The sequence below is a fragment of the Cyprinodon tularosa genome, unplaced genomic scaffold (genome assembly GCF_016077235.1).
Source record: "Cyprinodon tularosa strain WSP-4 unplaced genomic scaffold, ASM1607723v1 ctg890, whole genome shotgun sequence".
Classification (NCBI taxonomy): Eukaryota; Metazoa; Chordata; class Actinopteri; order Cyprinodontiformes; family Cyprinodontidae; genus Cyprinodon; species Cyprinodon tularosa.
Genome location: NW_024039663.1, coordinates 329,686 through 351,421, shown reverse-complemented (window position 1 = coordinate 351,421; position 21,736 = coordinate 329,686). Strand labels below are relative to the sequence as shown.

At 41.9% G+C, this 21,736-nt stretch overlaps 1 protein-coding gene across 2 annotated transcripts; it reads right to left on the bottom strand.

The window, feature by feature from the left end:
• Positions 1 to 1,528: 1,528 nt before the first annotated feature.
• On the bottom strand, positions 1,529 to 21,311 carry bnc1 (basonuclin 1). Of its 2 annotated transcripts, none has more exons than XM_038273813.1 (5): positions 21,030 to 21,311; positions 13,957 to 14,059; positions 13,231 to 13,466; positions 5,982 to 8,038; positions 1,529 to 3,281 (listed from the first exon to the last, which is right to left on the bottom strand). In XM_038273813.1, exons 1-5 carry the CDS (start codon positions 21,036 to 21,038, stop codon positions 2,510 to 2,512), a joined length of 3,177 nt encoding a protein of 1,058 aa, XP_038129741.1. In that variant the 5' UTR covers positions 21,039 to 21,311; the 3' UTR covers positions 1,529 to 2,509. The 2 variants fall into 2 exon arrangements, with proteins under 2 accessions (XP_038129741.1, XP_038129740.1); XM_038273812.1 differs by lacking the exon at positions 21,030 to 21,311 and adding an exon at positions 18,922 to 19,561.
• Positions 21,312 to 21,736: the final 425 nt, after the last annotated feature.

The window sequence follows — 21,736 nt, the reverse complement described above, 5'->3', positions numbered from 1 at the left end:
CTACCAGGATCAGGCGAGGTTTGTTGAGTTGCCGGAACTATGGACTCGATCTCCCATGGTGCTGGTCCCACAAAACAGGAGGGCGGCAGAATTGGCACAGGCTCAGAAGAAGCTGAATCTTGGGAAAACTGACGTGAGAGAACATCAGCCTTGGTGTTGCGGGAGCCTGGGCGGTATGAGAGTGTGAAGTTGAAGCAACTAAGGAACATGGACCAGTGAGCCTGCCGTGAATTTAGATGTTTTGCAGAATGAAGATAAGCCAGATTTGTATGATCTGTCCAGATGAAGAATGGGTGTTTGGATCCTTCCAACCAGTGTCTCCACTCCTATAAGACTAGCACTATAGCCAACAGCTCACGATTCCCAACCTCATAGTTCTGTTCTGCTGCAGATAGTCGCTTGGAGAAGAAGGCACAGGGGTGAAGCTTGTGAGTCTCTGGATGGCACTGAGATAGGACGGCACCCACTCCCGACTCAGACGCATCCACCTATAGCACAAACTGTCTAGAAGAGCCAGGGTGGAGGAGCACAGGACCAGAGGTAAACAGGTACTTCAGTCTCTGAAAGGCATGCTCGGCCTCAGCTGGCCATGAGAATGGAATTTTAGGGGAGGTGAGTTTGGTAAGAGGGGTAGCTTCTTTGCTATAGTCCCGAATGAACCTGTGATAGAAGTTGGCAAACCCAAGGAAGCACTGCAGTTGTTTGCGTGAGGTGGGGGCAGGCCAATCTGCCACAGCTCTTATCTTGTCTGGGTCTGGCTGAAATTGACCCTTGGGAACAATGTAACCTAGGAAACTGACTGATGGCTGCTGGAATACACATTTCTCTGGCTTAACAAATAACTTGTTCTCTAGGAGGTGCTGCAGTACAAGGTAGTTTCCTGATAGTAAAGAATTACAATAGTCAAGCCGTGAAATAACAAGTGCATGGACTACTGTAGTTTATCAGCATCAACCCTGAACAGGACCCTTAACCCCCACACTACTCCCCGGGCGCCACACAAAGGCAGCCCACAGCTCTCCAAGGGGATGGGTTAAATGCAGAGAGTGCATTTCGTTGGTTTGTACTTATGACTGGCTATTAACAATGAAATTGAATTCTATTCTGATTTTACCCTTCTATGATGATTTTACCTGTAGCAATTTGAATTTTATTTAAAATGTAAAGTGTATTACACATAAAATGTATTATTATTACTATTAATATTCTATTTCAAATTTTTTGCAGTATTTCGCAGATAAAAGAAGGAAATTCTAGAAACCTCTGTCATATGGGTTTTAAATGACAGGTCCTGATCAAAAATCACACCAAGAGTTTTCACTTTATTATCTGAGATAAATTTAATCCCATCCAAATGAAGTGACTGACTAGTCAGCTTCATAAAGCAAGACCACATCTGTTCTGTTCACACAGACCCAGACTTTATTTAGAAGAACATGGTGCTCAGTGAGCCAAGATGCAGTTTTGTTCATTTGTCGGTGCGTCAAGGAATGCTGATTAGCACCTGATGGATAGAAAAGATTAGGAGTCCTCCAAACATATGGCTCTTTATTTAAATGAAAACAAACATGGTAACAATAATTCCAAAGAAATATCTATGAACAAGTATCAGCTTTGCTCTCATTTTTTTAAAGAGAAGAATGGCCCTTTGAATTTTAAATACAGAATACAAAAGTGTGTGATGCAGCAAAACAACACAGTGTTCATGTTTTTTATTCAGCTTCCAGTGATGAAATCTTACATTTACTGACTTCCTTTAGACAACAAACGACTATTCACAGAAGATCCATTTGTAAAAAGATTGCTCCACGGTTGGCTTTGTTTACAGTCTTTGTGGGGCCGATAATCAGCTGCAGGTCCCCGTTTGGATTTTCAGTGTTTGACCCGTTCACAGTACGTTCATCTGGCTTTTCATTTGGATCATCTGCTCAATCACCCCACCGCCCAACGTAACCCATACTAGACCAACAGAGAGCTGGTGGAAGCCTCAGCCACCCGGCTGGCCTTTAGTTTCAATGATTTGCTGTCTCACAGCGATGGCCACACTTTACTTGAGAAGACCCTGTTGAGCCCCTGAATACTGCATATCCCTCCGACCATGTGAAGGGGCTTAACACCCACCAAGGAAGGGAGGGAAGTCTTTGGTTGATTTTGGCAGGATAGAGCACAGACCTCGCAGATCTATCAGCGAACAGCAAAAATGGTCACAACACTACAACCTTTAAACAATGACGCCCTCTTAAACACAGCTCTGATGAAGGAAACGACACATAGAGGTGAGACCTGAAAGACACAGGGGTCTGGCACAATGATTGTACTCAGGGTTTTAGGAGGAAACACTCACAGGAATGTAATTTTTAAAGGAACTTCTAACTGAATCCGTTCTCTTCTCCTGATTTCTCCAAACAGACGGTTCATATTTTGTTAATTTAAAAAGTGCTAATGGGGGAGCCTTCCCTCCATCCCCTCGCCATAAAATGAGGAGAAACATTCCCAGTTTGCTGCCAGTTTACTCGTGCGGGGAGGCTGTTCCTGAGCCAACACACAGGTTCTTGTGCAGGTTGGGGTTCTGACTGTGTCTGTTCCTGCTGCGCACAGAAGAGAAGGACGTCTCACAGCCAGGGACCTTACACTTGTGCAAAAGTCGTAGATGGACGGTCTTGTAATGAGCTCTGAACGTCCCTTTGTTGCTGTACACCTTTCGGCAGATGTGGCATGTTATGGGAGAGCCCGCCCCCTGGAGGCGGTTCTGTGCGCTCCTGCTACAGCCTTGGTTCCTGTGTCCGCCGGGGGCCAGCTCCTCGGTCTCTGGCCTCCCAGAACCCGTCCCATCGCAGCTTTCATCGCTTTCCTCTGTGGGGAGGACCTCCTCATCTTCTTCACCCGCCTCCCGTTCATCACTCTCAGCTCCGTCTGAGTCCCAGGACGACTGAGGTAGAGCGGAGGTGCTCAGGTCGAGGACTGCCCCTTCATTCCCATCTCCACCTCCGTAGTCTCCCCCTAACCCCTCCATCTCTGCTGTGGATAAAGTCTCCGTGCTGCTGAGGGCAGCAGGTGCCTTGCTCATAGGAAACACCAGCCCCATGCGGCTGTGTCCTCGGAAGATGACGGAGGTCTGACTAATTGGGTCTTGGTGCAGCAGGTCCTTGTCCTGCTGGTTGTGGCACGGCTCCAGGCCCTCAGGGTCTCTGCAGTGGGATGATGGCGAGCAGGGGGGGGTGGCTGGTCTCAGTGAGTCTTTGGTCAGCAGCTTGTGATGCAGGTTCAAATTGGCGCTGTGTCTGTAGGTGAAGAGACAGAAAAGATTAAAGATTAGATGGTTTCATCTTTGTCCCAGAAGCTTATTAGATCCAGGATTTTTCTAACCACTAATGCTTTAATCTGAATGAATGGACGGTCATCAAGCTAGGCCCAAAACTACTGTGCAGATTTTTAGATTGAACCCCTGAACGGAGCAGACATCTTTATCAGGATTATCTAACAGTGCTTTATGGTTTACCATCATACCATCGCAATAAACCACAGCTGCTAACAATGAAGAGTACGTACAACTAGATCTTTTTATATCTATTTATATTTATATCTATACCGTAAATATTATAAGTGTCCAGTTCATTGCTTTCGGTCCCTGATATCTAAAAAAAAAAATCTACCTCCAGACCACAGATTTGATCAGAACTGCTTCTATGTGTAATTAATAATCCTGTGTCCTTCGTAGACTTGGCTGTCATTAAACAAAGACTGGATGCTGTGGAAGACTGAACTGGTTACCAGTTAACTGTATTACACCATTTTATTTTATCAAAGGGAGACTTTATGATCATGGTTTGTTAAATTAGAATTAGCATCCTGGTGAGGTTCCTTTTTCAGAGTTAAAATATCTTCTATCATCAATATTAATTAAATTTTGTAGGTTATTAATCCAGCATTTTCAGCTGTTCTACAGATGGAATATCCTTCTTTCTCTCCTACAATTATTTCTCTATTTGAATTTTCCAACACATCCACCAATATTCACTATTTCTTCTTTTTTTTTTCTTGCTTTCCCTTCTGTTTCTGTAACCGTTTCTATTTGAAATAAGCCCAAGGCCTTTTGGAAGAACGTTTTCTTTGTATTTTTATCACTTTTTATCAGGTGGACTTTTACATCACTGATCTCTACACTGAGAATGGACTGACCTGCTGCTGTTGTATAATGTACCCCCCCCCCCCCCCCCTCCCCAGCTACTTCTAGTTCATAGAGTACATCCCTGTATAAAATGTTATTGGTTTAATGTTGTCTTCTCATCTTAAATGCAATCTTTTATATCAGCTGAAAGCAGAAAATCCTCTAAATCAAACGGTGTCAAAGTGGTTCCAGAAAGGGCCGTGTGGCTGCAGGTTTCCAACCAAGCAATAGCACACCAGACTCCATTCATCTCATCAAGTCATCATGTTCAGATTGGACTCCTTTGACTAGATGACTGGAGTCTGGTGTGCTATTGCTTGGCTGGAAAGAAAACCTGCAGCCACACGGCCCTTTCTGGAACCACTTTGACACCCCTGCTCTAAATGAAAACTGAGCTTTGATAGCATCAGTCAACGTGAGACGGGTCTGGCTGCAGACTTGCACAATGTGGTCTCTTGCAGTGTCAGGACCGGAAGTTGATTCAATTAAAAAAATTGAAGCATTCAGGAATAGCACGTAGCACATGGGTACTGCCATATTTAACTGGAAGAAGATATACTTTTTTGCGAGGTAAATGCTCACTTAAATATGCCTTTTCCTTACTTTTCCCTTCTTAAAGACCAAGAAAGGCTTGTTTTATCATTACTTCTGGGTGTTTTTCTTTTACTTATTAAATTATCTGTCTCTTACAGACCCACATTTCAATGAGACTCCCGCTGGAACTTTGCCAAAAGTTCAACTGCATGAAATCTGCTGTTTGGACAATAAAAACATTTCCAAGAAAATGAAATAAATATATATTTGAAAGTTTGTTTTGTGTCTACTGTTTTCTCCGGTGTTTTGGGAAAACAAAAGAAGTTATTGTCTTTTCTGGTCATGTATTGAGGTATTCAGTAATTCTTTTATTTTGAAAGGCTTTGAATGAATTTCCGGTTGTGACAGTGCGGCACCTGACCGTGCAGTTCTGCAACGACGGGTCCTGAAAGTGCAGGTATGCAGCTAGACTCTCATGGTCTAAGTGGGATAAATCTATCTCACCGGTCTCAGTTGGTAAGACCAGCTGTTAAACTAAATGAAAGCTGTTTTTCTCTAAGGTTGTGGAGACCAGCCTCTGGTAAACATTGGAGAAGTAAAGGACCATTTGGTATGTAGGTGTCGTTAAAAATGGGGTCCCTGTTGATGTTGCCCTCTTTATCACGGAGAACCTCTTTGGTCTACTGCCCCTAGAGGTAAAGTGTTTTTTTGGCCTCACTTATCAGAAACAAGCATAAGCCTCTGAAAGTTCAAGCTTTTAGCCTCATGAGTTTATTTTAGCACATTTACATAGCTTAGCATGAATTTATGTCAGATTTATTGGCTGATTGTTGAAACATCATGGTGGCTCTTTCAGAACCATTCCTTTTTAGCTCCCGCCCCCTCCCCCCCCCCCCCCCCCCCCAGTAACACCAGACATCATTTAGACGTTGGATTTTAGGATAAATCTGGTCGGTCTTGACAAATTGGGCTGCGTTTGGTCGGCCATTCCACTTTAGTCCAATAAAAGATGTTGAAAACTGGGTTTTCGTCGTCCTTTTAACAATCTGAAAATTCTTTTCACCTTTCACTTTTCAACCAAATGTAGACGTTTTGATGTAAATCATGTCGGCTTTAAAAGACTTATCGTCTTGTTCTTTTAGAGCAGATCCAGCATATTTCCACTTCCTGTCAGACCACAGAGGCCAATGATATCAATTCAATACACAGTGGACAGGGATGAACCGAACCCATTAGACATCTTCACTTAGAACATCAACGAACCTTTTGGTCACCTCACCTGTCTCGGCTCCTGCGGGATGGGAAGGCAGCATTGCAGCCCTCCACCACGCACATGTGCATCTCCTTCAAGTGGATGTTTTGGTAGTGGATCTTGACACTGTACGGATTCTTAAAGGTTTTACTGCAGATCTCACAGTGGTGTTGAAGGTTAGCATCAGGGTCTAGGTGAGACAACCCTGAGACCCCATGATCTTCTGAGCACCTATCAAGGTCTCCTTTCTCGTCTAACAGGAGACTGCCGCCATTAGTTACCTGGTGCCTTTCTTCATCCCATTGCTGCTCTGCGACACTGTCATGTGTGTGTAATGGGTCTCCATGTTCTGAGTCAGCTCTTTCTTCACTGCGGAGGGATTCTTTATCAGCTGAGTTTTTGTGGCTACCCGGGAGTCTCATTTCTAAAGAAGATGGTGAAACTGTGATGATTGTTTCATTTTGCCCAGTGGAGTCATGTTTATTGTCCATTTCAACTGAGTTTCTAGCTAAGGTTTGGTCTCTCTGAGTACTACCATCTCTTTCCTTTTCTTTGTCTGTATTATCATTTACTGCCTCAGTCGGCTTCTCCTGTTTTTTATTAAACATATACTGTTCCTCTTGGTTGCTGTCACAGTCATCTTTGTCCCTACACTGCAAAGAAACCTCCTCCTCACTGCAGCTTCCCTCTTCAATATGCTCATCTTGCTCTATCATCTCCTTCTCTATTTTTATCGGCATACTTGACTTGCGTGATTTTTTCTTTGGTATTGGGTCCGTTATACAGGCTTCAGGTGCTGTGATGGGTTTAACAGGTACAGAAGAGGATAAAATGGGAAGAGAAGGTAGAGTCCCTGGGGTGTTGGCAAGTTCTGCTGGTGTTACCAGGCTTCGGTAGAAAGGCAAGACAGGCTGTACTGTTTTCAGGTTTGGGAAAAGGATGCCGGTCTGGCCCATGCTGGAGAAAGAACTGCTGTGAAGCTTTGTAGCAGTGTCTACATGGCTCACCATGTAGCTGGGTGCTGACTTATGGCTTTCTGAGGAGGAGATTGAAATCCTATTGCTAAATTCAGCTCTCTTTTCTCCTTGTGAACCTTCATCTGCCGACAAGTTTCCCCGTGAGTCTTTGTCTCTGTTGTTTCGGTTCATGGGCATGTGTAGCCGGGGGTTTGGGTTGGCGCTGTGTCTGTTGCGACTGCGCAGCGAGCTGAACACCATGTTGCAGCCCTCAATGGTACACTTGTGTTTAATCTTCAAATGAACAGCATTGTAATGGATTTTCAGCGTACCTTTGTCATAAAATGTTTTCTCACAAGCGTTGCAAAACACACGGCCCTTCTTCAGAGAGGCTCCGCCCCCTGAGATGCCTCCAGAGCTGCCTCTGTTCCTATCCAGGCAGCGCAGCTTCGCCTCTGGGGACATCTGTGTGACATCAGACGTTATAGAGGGTGTGCATGGTGTGGAGGATCCATCTGAGTAGTTGTCACTGGTGGAGAAATCCTCAGCTTCAACCTTGGTGGTAGTGGTGTGTGTGTCCATTGTTCTTTCTCCTCCCTGAACCAAATCAGATGTGTATGAGACAGAGTTGGAGCCAAGCAGGCTGCTCTCTGAAGGATTTGAAAGGTAGAGGGGGTTGTCCCTACAAAGATTGTCCCTCGCTTCATCTTTCCTTTGGGTGTGCTGCTCAATTGAAGCACCGCATGGCTGCTGGTTCTGATGGTGCATCGCCCCTGGTGGTGAGCCTAAAAATGGCGCAGGAACAGAGCCCAACAGCTGGAATGGAAGCATGAAGGCCATGCTGTTGATGAAGTTCTCAAAGTGATGAATGCTGTTGCCGCTAATCTTTTCAACCTTGGCTGTGGAGATGTTGGCAGTGGAGCGAGGAGTGTTTCGCTCGATGAAGGTGCGGATGTCCGAGTTTGTCCGGGTGCTGGGAACCAACACCGCCTGCCCCTCCTTGTCCTGTAAGGCCATGAGCTCAACGATTGATTTGGTTTCACCAAAACGCAGAAACTGCTGCAGTGTTGCAATCTCCTCCTCAAAGGTCATGATGGCCCACCGATCCAACACCTTTCCAGCGACATCCTGCAGACCAAGCAAAATAAGATTGACAAGATGCAGCAAATGACTGTAGAGGATATCATTGCATAGATTGTTGAAGAAGAAAGTCAAAGAAGAATTTCATCAGCAGCATTAAAACTGTATGTTGAGGCACTGATACATGCTCACAGAGCAGCCGATATGACACACCTTATGAAAGAGATTGGCAGAAAGGATAAAGTACTCGGAATAATTACTAATCCGAGTGAGCAGAGTAGAGCCCTGAGAGGACCCTCATTACACAGACGCAGTGGTTCAGGTCATTTATCTTCATTTAATTATTCATATCGCTCTGCCTTGTATCTATGAAGAACACACACAATTACACCCTACATCTTTGGGCCATGTTTATGCACACACACATGTCTCTATCTTTCTGGGGCTTTTTATTGACTTCCATTCATTAATGTCTAATTGGCCTGATTGTGACCCTGACCGTTACAGGTTCGCACCAGTGGCGGCTGGCCAATAAGGGCGCAAGGGCCTCGCCCCACTCACCCAATGACCTTAAGTAAGACAAAAAAAATATATTAGTAATTTAATTAAATGTTTTGAAATATGTTAATACATTCTTTAGATTTGCAAGATAAATACCCATGCAAATACCCTATGCAATAACCTTGTAAAATAGTCCTGCTTTAAAAAAAGAAAAAAAAAAGACTTCAGCTGTCACATATATATATATATATATATATATATATATATATATATATATATATATATATATATATATATATATATATATATATTTATATATATATATATATATATATATATATATATATATATATATATATATATATATATATATATATATATTTTTTTTTTTTTTTTATATATATTTATATATATATATATATATATATATATATATATATATATATATATATATATATATATATATATATATATATATATATATATATATATATATATATATATGGATGCACTGTATAAAATGTATATACTCCCATACACCTCTTCTTCTTTTGGCACATTCTCCTTCTTTTTCACTGTTTGAGCTGATGTAATGGGTACATTTCTCCACTATTAGATCAATAAAGTCAATAAATCAATCAATTTCTGCCTTGGGGCGCAAAAGTCTTTGCCCATAGACTGGTTAAAAGTTGTCCATGCACAGCAGCTCCTCTTCGATGCCAAAGATCGGAGAATCTTGGGGCGCAGCTCTCCTGCTGCCAGGGCTGAGAGGACCTTTATTTTCACACCACCTCCCTCCACAGCGCTGACGTCACTGTCGTCTGTTAGAAAGTGCGGCTGATTGACAGGTTTATAGAATTATTTAACAATAAGGCTTGGCTAACTGCATGCAGCAAGGCTAACGCTGTATTCTGCTTTCCCTGCCTCTTTTTTCAAACTTTATAATCTGACCCAGCATGGATAAAGACAGCTAGGACTGATTTAAAGCACTTTGCAGAACAGTTTAAAATGTTGGATTGTGTTGTTGACATTCATGTAAATATATTGTTGTGATAACTTCGTATACATTTGATTAGTTTTTGGTATACATCTATTTTGAATTTATAGTCTCCCCTGGAGAAGACTCCACCAGCCGCCACTCTACTCAATCCTAAACTCAGGTCACATTTTAGTCCTAAACGTGACCCGACCCCAAAACAGCAATACCTCGTGATGTCCAGGCTTCGGGGCCCCAACAGGGCCAGTCAGTCCCCGCAACATGCTATTTTTCCAGAAATAATATATGAAAAACAAGAACCCACACACAATTGAAATTCTATGCGAAAATAAAGATGTTTATAACATCCGTCACACACACGCCCTGCATCAGACAGAGCCTCCCTGATCCAGCAGGTCTCCGGCCAGCTCTAATCACATCTGACTTTGAGGGCCTTTGAAATGGAAGAGCGGCTCCATGCCGTAACCACCATGAATATTTTATCACAAAGCATTCGTTGGGTGTCTGTCGAGGATTCGGACTCTGCTCTTGCTCCTAAATCCACTAACTTAAATCAAATGCATCCCAATTTGAATTTTTGATGATGCACAAATTGAAATGAGATCTTGTGCTGTCAGTGAGCCTGTAGTCTGGCGCTCAGTCATCTTGGCATCAGCTTCAGTCAGATTCCTGAGCAAAAGACATGATATTTACAAATCTATGAGCCGCGCCTGGAGACTGGTCTGAACCAAGTTCCCAGTAAATTGGAATACGCCAGTAAACTGGGAACATTTCATCTCCAAAGGCTTTCCTTCCTTCCTTTAAAGAAAAAATAAATAAAACTTTGATCAAATGATTCATATGATATCCCTCAAATATATCTAGGCATATATTTTGACAATCAGTCAGGAAGAGTTAAGGTTTTCAGATTTTGCTTATATAAATGGCTCAATAAAACCATTCTTGTGACTGACCTAATTTAACCACAACGATTGGTGACATGAAGACCATTCATTATATATCCCTTTGGGCCATCCCACAGTATCTAGAAGAGCGCGTTCTGATACCCCAGCACTGGTTTGTGTTTAGCAGTGGTGCACAAAGTACTCACCAGTATTACTTCAGTGAAATTATTAATACTCATAGTCAAAATGTATTCAACAACAAGTAAAACTTACTCGGTCAAAGACTACTCAAGTTAAAGTATTCAAAAGTACATGCATTTTAAAGTATCTAAGTATTCCAAAATACAAATGACATTTTCTGATATCAGTACATTTCTGTCTAATTTTCAGAGTAATTTTAAAGAACCTGTTATTTTCAGAAACCACCTGATGTACTGATGCCTAGAACCACGTGCCATAGATTCTACACCACCTGGAAAGAACTTCAGCAAAAAAATGCCACAAAAAATAAGGACAGATATTATATTATTATTTCTTATTTTAATAAAAATTACCTAAATTTGCCAAATATTTTACCAAAATAAAAGAGGACAGTGCTCTGAGTTTCTCACTGCACTGAAACATGTAGCGGTTCATTCAAACTAATGATTGTCACTGTAAATGCGATAAAATTATTGATTTTATTGTGTAACTCATTCTTTTTGGATTTTGAGACGTAAAGTTTGATTTAACCTGAACTAAATAGAAGTACAAAGAACCCAAAACAAAGTTTTTGGATTTCTCTCAATATATATTTATTCATGACCTGCAGGTAATTTCTTTTGTTTGAGTCAAATGTGAATTGTGCTTTGCACGCTGCAGTCAGATCACGTGATAAAATCCAAGTCCCAGACCGTGAGAGAGCGCCATTTTCGTCGTCTCTACATCCTGGGTGGATTTTGCCCATAAATAAACGCAATTAGGAAAAGTATTTGCATATAATCAATGTTATACCTGGCTAGGTAAGTAGTTAATATTAGCTAGCTGACGTCTAAGAGGGTTTACGCATTTACCCGATAACGTTATGACAATGAATCGCTAACGTTAGCTAGACAAAAGCCGTCGCTCGTTCCACCGGGCTACATCCAGAGCTAAACAAACATTGCTTGAAGGTTCAGTGTGGAGTTTAGTTGGAGTTAAATCCTGGATACCCGGCCGTCACTGGTAAGTACATTAGGTTGGTTCAATATCAATATAATAGTTTGGTTCATCAACTGAAAGGTTCTGAAAATCATTTGGAACAGGACAAAAATTATAAGTTGCGTCAAGTGTGTTGGGATATAATGCCACAATGGAGCCCAAATCAATTCGATGAAGGTGATTGAGGAGGCTGATACTTCAACAGGAAATACCCCTTCATCATTCATGGTTTAAAACTCAGAGCGCGAGCTCAATCTCTCTCTTCCCCTGGGTTTCATCGCCTGTAAGGAGAGGCCCTTTTTCAAGTGAAATGCTAAAAGAAAGCTAACTGGAAGTAGCGTTCATTTTACCTACGTCAAAAGTCACGGATCGCAGTGTCCCATCGTGCATAGTGAACTGGGGAGACAGAAATCTCCGGAGCTGAACGCTGAGCTGAGTTTCCCCCCTTTGTGAGGACCTCCCTACAAACATCACGGCCTATCGGCAGGGGGACGCCTCTGCCTGATAGTCTCCGTAAGTAAACCTTCCTCCACCAAAGCCCATCAAGCCCCCTGCTGTAGCATCAAACTGACTTAAAACTTTTCCGAGAAAGGACCCTTGGTGAAGACGGACCCGGGTAGAGCTGAAGCCGGACCGTGCGTCCCCCATTTAGTCAATTAGTCTACCTCGTGTTTATTTTCTAATAACGTGTAGTGTTTTACATAGATGTGAGATTTTTGTAATCCTGAATTATTAGAATAAAGACATCATTATTTAACTTGTAGAGGTCTTGTAATCCATATAGCGGATGGTTTATCACTCAGGCCAGATCCACCCTCCTTTGGTAACAGTGTGAATAAACAGAGATAAAAATGTTCTTTGATTGATAATTAATAGCTCTGCTGATAACCTAGCCTGGGTCAATAGATTGGTCTGGATAACTGGATTTTAACAGCCGGTCCAGGAACCATCCAGAGGTGAAAGCCATAAACCCAGGTAAGAATGAAAATTTAAGCTACAATTATTCAACTAAGAACCCTAACCTGATTTCTCCTCCGATTTTGAATAAGTTAAATAATTAACTATAACTCCAGTTCTAGTTATTCTTTTATTCGTTATCTGCAGGATATCATTTTGCACAACAAGTGCAGAATTATTGTTTACATGAACATAAAATAATCATCAGATTCTGGGAAGTCAAATATTATAGATGTGATATCTTGACATTATTTCTTTTTATTTTACCAAGGTTAGACTTTTTCCAGTGTGTGTGGAACTCAGAAAAAGTACTTAAGTACAGTAATCAAGTAAATATACTTTGTTACTTTCCACCAATGTTGTTTAATGCCCAACACAAAACACCAGCTTATCCTGGTTCCAACCTACTCTGCCCTGCAGAAACTGAAGTAGGAGTCTGGCCTTCTTCCGCCTCAAGGCAACGCAAATTTTCTTCTGCTCTGAACTCAAAGCTATTCTGGTTGATTGAGCGGTTCTGTCTCACTGCAAGCAGGGCCACATGGTGGAGTCAGACAAGTTGTACCTTGCAAAACCTAGCTGCAGGACGCATAGTGCAGAACTACTTCCTGCTTCTGCTGCACGAAGAGGATTTTGTATGACTCGTCTACAATCAGAACTGGCTTCCACATTTCTTTAGAGTTGACCCATTTGATCAGAGGAGGGAGGCATTTCACCACGCTCACCTGGAGCACATATCCTCTGATGTAGTCCTGCAGGGTCCAGTCCAGTGCGTTGAGGATCTGGATGACCTCCTCCTGTTTCAGGACAGAGAAAAGACGGTCCAGGAGGATCTTGAGCCGGATGGGGATGGCTTGGGTGCCGTACAGCATCAGGCTGCAAATATCGAACACCACATTGGAGTGCACAATCTCCACCTGGCTGCTCTGGAACATGTGGTGTACCTTCAGCTTGCTGAGTGCTAAAACAAATGGACCACATTGTTCTGGATTAGATATAAAGGAAGAGTTTTACAAAAAAATGGTTAATAAAATAGGAGGAAAACGATCGTAGGTGTTGGGAAATGGTTCAGGGAGTGAGTTAGTACCTTGGGATATTGCTAAAATATAGATCCATATGAAAATAAACTGATTGGAATACAGGGGCGGGGGATGGGGGGGTTTAGATTAAAGAGAAATCTCTAAAAATACTTTGCTGCTTAATGAAAATTCAGACATATTTCTGCATATTTCCATAACTCCAAGTAATGTTTGATCTACAAATACAGAAATTATTCTCATGTGCAGAAAAGGTTTTTGTAGAAACTCTGGAACGTTCTAGTTCTGGATGATGGTCCTTCCAGGATTAGTCGGGCCATGATCATCTGACAGAACCAGTGAGTCTGAGTTCTTAGACTCCTCCAGAGGAGACGGTTTGAGCGTTCCTGAAGCTGTGGATGTTTCCTCGCTCACCGTGGGCCACCCAGCCATGCTTGCAGCTCTCACACTGTCTCCTCTTCAATTTCCCGGGCTTAAAGCTGTCACAGTTACAGTTCACCAAGGTGCAGCAGATAGCCTGAAACCAGAAGGAAACAGAAATCAGCTCTTAATAGCAGAGTTACGTTCATTTTCATGAAAAAAACTAAAAGAAAGGGTATTTTTTCCATTTCTTCTGGAAGAAACTGGGACGGGTCAATTGAAAAGTCATCTCACTTTATCCTGAAAGCTACATGAGGAGAAATCTTTATAAGAAAAGACAAAGTGATACAAATTAGGTATTTATATAATTTAATACATTTATGTAATACAAATCTAGATGAATAAATAACAAATGGTCGCAAAACTTGCAAAGTAACAAACACCCTTAGGGAAAACCCACCTGAGAAAACCCATAAGGGAATTAGACATATTAATACAGAAGTGATCATTTACTATTAGCCTTTCTTGTATTCTCAGATTCGACCAGCTGTCTTTCTTTTCTTTCAGGTCTTCTGTTATTCATGCCCTCAAACCTCCCTGCTTTATAGATATTGAACGCCACCCCAGGAATATTGCTGGATCTGGGCCTGCTTAAGGCAGAATATTCAACAGAAGAAATAAAACATTCCACTAATGTTGAACTTCCAAGTTTTTCCAGAAGACACTGGAAGATGGAAAATGAGACCCAATCAGCCTCAGCAGATGGCCGCTCACACTAAGCCTGGTTCTGCTGGAGGTTTCTACCTGTTCAAAGGGAGTTTTTCCTCTCCACTGTCGCTACAAGCATGCTTAGTGTGAGGGATTGCTGAAGAGTCACTGAGTCGATGCAATCAGCTGGTTTTCCTTAGATAGAAAACTTTGAATCAATCTGACTGGATGATCTGGTGAACTGGAAAGTGACCTGATGTGAATTGGAGCTATAGAAATAAATTAAAGAGAAAATTGAAGAAACTGTTTCTTCCAGCAGGGAAAAAACAAATTGGAAAAATCCCGGGGAAAAAAAGCCATCCAGAAGAAACTTCCAACCCTGACAGAGACATAACAATAATCCCGTCCTTTATCCTGTGAATAAATGTAGGGCTGAAACAATTAATAGTGATTATAGAAATAACTGTCAACTAATTTACTAATCGATAAATCATTAAGTGGAGTATAGAGACTTTAAAATGTGTCTTTAGCTGGTAGAGCAACCAACCTTGAGCAGCAATTATAGAAAAATTTTGAAAAAATATGTAAGCATTTTGCATTTAAGATAAAAAAAAAATCACGTCATTCTGCTTTATTTATATTTATTACTCCTCTAGAGAATATGTTTTTCTTTCACCTGGTTTAATTTGGTTAAAAATTTTCTTTAAAGAACCTTTTGCTCTCTGATTATTGATCGTTAAAGAAAATTGAAAAATAATCGACAGATTAATCGATTTGCTAAATAAATGTTTGTCATTCATTTTACGATTGCAGAAGAGGACGGTTGTATGGAGGAGTGCAGCACACACCCCCTGATCAGAACGAAGTGGGATTTCTCCTTCATGGAGCTGCAGCTCTTTGCATCCTTAACAAAAGGGACATGGAAAGATGTTTCAGTGCAGGAGGAAAAAAAAAGCTTCATCATCCTCCTGATCAAAGCTGCTGCTCTCTTCTTAGTGGTTCACGCAGAAACCTTGGAATGGCTCCACTCCAGCGCCTCTCTCCCTCTGCATCTATAATAGATGATCAGTGGGGTTGTAGCAGACACGAGCAGAATGCTTAGCTCCTTGCTGATGCTCCTTCCCTCTTCTCTGGCACAGGAGGAGTGAAGGCTGGTTTGGATGGGTCGCCGGCCTCCTCCTGGCTGGGTCAGGGACTGATTCTGCGATCAAAGTCCTTAGGATCTACAACCACATGGTTTCCCCTGGCTCTAGCCTCTCATCATGAGAGAGAATGAAAAGCTGCCTGACCGTCATACACACCAGTTAATCTTCATGGGTCCACAGCCGAACGTTTAACGCATCGTGACCAGAACCACCAGAACCAGGCTCCTCAGTACAACCTTGAGGCATGAGAGCATAAGAACCCCATCAGCGCAATTAGCCTAATCCCAGCCCACTGTGGACACACACACCCTAGATCAACCCTCCCAAACACACACACACATCTGTGTGCTCCAGCTAACTCCCCCCCCACCACACACACACACACACACACACACACACACACACACACACACACACACACACACACACACACACACACACACACACACACACACACACATTATGCTTAATTGTGCTCGCCCTTCTTTCGTCTTAATTAGGGATTCATTTCATGACTTTTTGAGAGGAGGACAAAGAGAAGGAGAAGAAGAATGGGAGGAAGTATGGCACCCCGCGCCGGCCTGGCTTGGCCTGGCCTGACCAGGCCTGGCGGGGCTGGGCCTGGCTCTTCCTCTTTGCCATTGTCACAACAAAGCAGGAGCTGTTGGGCTGCATGAAGGAAGCCAGTGACAGAGATGCTAATTGCTCAGAATGAAGCCGGTCACTCAGCCTCAGAGCCACAGCTTACTGCCTGCAGTCTTCTTCGCATTCAGGCCCATCAGCAAGACCCGACCCGACCCGTCCATTTACCTGTCAGAAACCACTGATCACAGACAGACCAACAGTGTCTGCAGGAAAACTGCGGATCAAAAAGTTTCAGGGTTCAAGTTAAGGTAACTGACTTCCTGATGGCCGTTAAGGTTTGTTCATATGTGTTTGTGAGGCTGTGAACATCTCGCTGTCTGCAGCTGGCAGAGCTCCTCAGCATCACCTGCAACCTTTCAGAGGAGGAAGTCTGCAGGATTCCTGTCTTCTGATCCTCAGGTTATCAGTACTTTGTTTCTGTTAAACCATAAAGCTTTTTATATGACAGCCTGAGTGCTGCTCACGCTGCATAGGTCGGATGAGGAGCCGCGGTCAGGTATGGAAAAAAGGAGGAAAAAGTCCTGATGTCCTCCTGGCCTGAGCCTGGATGACAGGAAGGGAAAAGGCCGCTCTGATTGGGCGAGTCCAGGATAACAGGCAGGAGCTAACCTGCTGGGAAGCTAACGTCGAGAAGGAGGAACACGCTCTCACGCCCTACTGTCTGCAGAGACACAAAGAAATCATCAGGTTTGCTATAAAACAAGGAAGTCTGAATATTTATCATGTTTGACTGATAAAAATCCAGACACAAAAAACAGCAAAGAAATAATTTTAAGACTTGATCAGAAATTTAAGCTGATAAAGTGAGAATGTTCACTATTTTATTCCTGAGGCACTTTGAATCTAAATCTGCTGTTGCCTTCTACACCTCTGCTCAAACCAAAACAGCAATGTTAATAAAACCAAAGCTTAAATTAAATCCTACACATCAGTTCACATTTCAGCGTGTTTTTTATTCAGACTTCAGCAACGTGGCTGTGTTTTTACTGAATGAGGAAACAATCACAAAGCGAAACAAAGTCAGTTTTTAATCAACAGAGAAAAATGTACATAATTTTCCACACAGATCAATTTATCTGGATAAAATAAAGCTGCAGTCAGAAAACATCTGTACACTGCAAATCTAAATCTAGATCAGTCATTTTTTTTTTAAAATAAGTGTATTTGTTCTTGGACTGAGGAAGTAAAAGAGACATTTTGCCAATGGAACAAGACAATTTACATTTAAATTAAGAAAACACATTTGCATTGTTTTATTTCAAGTGCATATTATCTAATGATCTTATTTTAAGAGTAAAAATACTCATTCCATTGGCAAAATATCTAATTTGTGTACTCAAATTAGGTAAATACACTTAAAGTAAGATATTTTTTTACTTATTTCGAGCTTGTTTTTCTGGTGTACGCGTTTTTCAATCCATTGCAAAAACAGAAACTGTCTGATTCTGACCAGCTTCTATCTAAAGCTCAGAAAAGGAGGAAGAAGTTGGTTTAAAATGGAGATGGCTCATTTCTTTTTAAAGAAATGAGCGCAGCATGTAGAGACAGGCTGCAGAGCTTTAGGCAGCCGGGAGAAATTCTCCTGCAGTCAGTCAGTCAGCAGCCGCCCAGCATGATCCACAGAACAGACCACTGCTGGACAAAGTACTACTTCAGTTAAAGTATTTATACTCAGTCATATCTTAAATCTACTCAAGTTAAAGTACGAAGGTACTCACTTTGAAAATACTTAAGTATTTAAAAGTACTCAACTATTCAAAAAGGCAAATTAATTAATTTTAATATCAGAACTTTTCTGTCTAATTTTCAGAGTAATTTTAAAGATCCTGCAATTTCAGAAACCACCTGATGTACTGAAGCATAGAACACCCTGCTATAGATTCTACACCACCTGGATAGAACAGCAGCATCAAAATACCACAAAACTAAGGACAGATATTTTATTATTAGTTCTTCTTTAAAAACCAACCAAAAAGAAAAGAGGAGAGTTTTGATTCTCCTCATTCTTCCTCTATAGAATAGAGGTTAAATGTTGAATCTATTAGAAACTATAACTCTGCTCTGAGACTCATCCTGGTGAACAACTTGGCCACATGGCAACAAATAACATTAAATCTCTAAATCAGTGGCTACCAGATTCACTCCTAATTTCTGTTATCTGGCAAGTACACGCTTAGAAATGTAATAAAGTAAAGATACTCAAGAAAAGTACTGAAGTACATACAGCAAATAAATGAAATCTAAATAAGTTAAATTATTTGTTCTTGAATTTAGGACGTAAGTGAAATACTTATACAACAGAAGAAGACAATTTACATTTAAATAAGAAACAAAAAATGAATTATTTAATTTCTCATTCTTCTAATTATTTTATTTTAAGAGTAAAAATATTAATTCCATTGGCAGATAACCTAAATTAAGGCTAGATGAACTAAAGTTAAGACATTTCTATTTCTTTTTAGAGCGTTTTTCCAGTAGTTAGCTACTCTCCAGCAGTGGCAGAGGTTAGGTAAAGGTTTACCTGCAGCTCCATGAGGGCTGGGCCGGCCTCTTCCAAAACTACCTTCAGGACAGAGATCTGTGAGCGCGAGGACGGACGGACGGCAGAGCGTCCTGGAAGTTAGAGAGGCAGAGGGAGGGTTTGGCTGCGAGGAAATGAGGGGAACATGTTGGTACACCCAGTCTGAGAGAGTCTGGCTTCCAGCTATGATCAGATTAATATCACACACACCCCCACCCCCCTCCTGCCTCTTCCCAATCTGGTCACATCTGACTGACAAATCCTTACAAGCCTTTTGGTGGCTGTGCGGTGCAGATACTACGGTGCGCAGCCAGAGCATACTGGTGGGCTTGCAGAGTTAGTCAGGGGCCAGCAGGGCCAGATCACAGCTCGAGGAGACGCTGAGGGGGTAAAAGGCTCAGGCAGCCCCCTCCAGCTCCTCATCCAGTCACAGACAGACCCTGATGGGCTGAAGCAGCTGATGATCCACATTAGAGAGGGAAACTGTTGGAAAACGGAGGGACAACGGCCCCAAGTCCCAGTCTTCTCTGTTCGCAGCCCAAAGAATTAAACAGAGGGAAGAAAAAAATGGAGAAATTAGCAGAAATAAAGCTTCTCTGTCATGTCGCTGTTCCTTATTTTCATCAGACATGTTTAAAAATCTAATCTCTTTATCTCCATGAAAAAAAAGGTGTGAGTCCAAGTGTATTTACCCTTGAATAAAGTAGGTTAAAAAAATTATTTGCTAGTGGAATTAGTATTTTTACTCTTAAAATGATATAATTAGATAATATGCAATTGAAATAAGACAATCTAATAGATTTTTATTATTATAAACATAAATGTCTTGTTCGATTGGCAACGTGTCTCACTTACCTCCTCAATTCAAGAAAAATACATTTGTTTATAGAAAATAGGACTTTTTTTAATTTAGTTTTTTGCTGTTTGATTTCAGTTTGTGGGTAAAATAATCTGAATAATTAGTTTTGCACTTTAAGGAAAAAAATCAAACTTTTTTTTTGTTATTTGAATTTCAGAATAAAAATATGATCCTATTTAAGGGCCCAGATCAGCCGTTTGGTTTACAGGCTGTTTACTGACCTGCTCAGAGGAAGGAATTATGTTTGGATTTATTCTTGATTGATTTTAAAGTATTTTCAATGCAAAAACTATCTAGATATAAGTCAAAATGTCTTAAATTAATTGTATTTATCCTTTATTAGAGTGGGTAAATAAGATGATCTGCCAATGAAATTTAAATCAGATAATTAGATAATATGCACTTGAAATTAGACAGTACAATAGTTTTTTCTTATTTTAAATGTAACATTTCTTGTACCGTTGGCAAAGTGTCTCACTTACATCCTCAATTTAGGCAAAAATGACTTATTTAGATATTAGTTTTATGTGAATACAAACATATCTGGAAGTTCAGTTTTGAGGTCTTTTTTTTTTTTTATTGGAACATGAAGATTTCCATTTGTTCTTGTTCCGTTGATCAGAGATTATTTCCTTGCTCTGCTGCTCAAGCTTTTATGGAAACATTGCTGCTGCATTAGAGCTGCTCACCCACTGCTGCAGCTAAAACGCTTTACCTTCTCTAACGGGTTCTGAGGGACAACATGCCGGATCGGGACAACCTGCCGGATCGGGACAACATGTCGGATCGGGACCAGGCCCTGGTCACCCCAGAAAGGCTTCTCCTACAATAAGCTCAGAATCACCAACTGACTTTCACTGTAAAGAAGAAAACACGTTTCATCCCAAAAACTTTCAGGTGACCAGAAATGAAATATTTAATGAATCTGTGGATGAAATAATCCACAGAGAACCGAAGCTGAACGCAGCAAAGTGCCGCATCCTTTTTGCCTCATTGGAAGGTTGTTTTTAGCAAATACTTTTCATATTGTTCTGCATCCTTCTAAACATCCGGATCCTCGATTCTGATCAAAGTTCTGCTGAAGATGCTCTGTTCTCTGTTTTGTTCTGAAGGCATTTAAGAAAAAGTTTCTAAAAAATGATCAAAGGGGATCAAGAAGAGTTAAACTTTTGGCTTCAGGAGGAACCAGATCTCTGACATCAAACCTCCTCCCGGTTCTGGTTCTGAAGAGAAGCTCTGAGTGCCTTACCTCAGCCATGGTCGCTCAGTGGGACGTTTCTATGGAGACGCTGGACTTGGCCATGCTCTGGGAGTCCCTCCAGTCCTCCTTTAGCAGAGCTTCATGCTCTCTTCTTCTCTCCTAAGAAACATCCAAACAGCTACAGGCAGTCAGTCCAAAGGAACCAGCTTTATTCTGGCTACACACATGCGCCTCCCGTGCTTTTTCTCCTGTAATGTTGCAGTGGATTCCCTCTAAACTACTCAAGATGTTCAGTGTGTGTGGGGGTGTGTGTGTGTGTGTGTAAACTGGGCACAGGGGATTGGAATGAGATCCTCCCACTCAGCATTCTCACCTCAGGAGCTGCCTGCTCCCTCCCCAGCCTCCACAGAAAACACACACACACATGGAGGTGTGTGCGCCCTCTCAGAACGCAGCCCCAGACATGTCTACCCCCCTCCCCCGTCACGGGGCAGTCCCCTCACAGCTGGCTGGAAGAGGGCATGACACTCATCTTTCACAGTGATTTGATCAAAAGGAATCACAAAGGCTGGAGGCTCTCCTAATGCAGACAGGGGAGACCCCCCCCCCACACACACACACACTAAATCAACGCTGCCCCTCTGGATGCACACACCCCAGTGGTGAGCGCCTGCTCTCACCTTAACACGTCGCTGTGAAGAGCCTCCGTAACAAGTCATGCCTTGTGCCGTCAGGAATGTGTAGGTGTCTCTGTG

Coding starts and splice junctions, on each gene's coding strand:
- bnc1 (XM_038273812.1), bottom strand. Junction 8,039..13,230: donor TCAGAGGATATGTGCTCCAG/GTGAGCGTGGTG, acceptor CTTGGTCTGCAG/GATGTCGCTGGAAAGGTGTT. Junction 3,282..5,981: donor TCCCGCAGGAGCCGAGACAG/GTGAGGTGACCA, acceptor CTTCACCTACAG/ACACAGCGCCAATTTGAACC.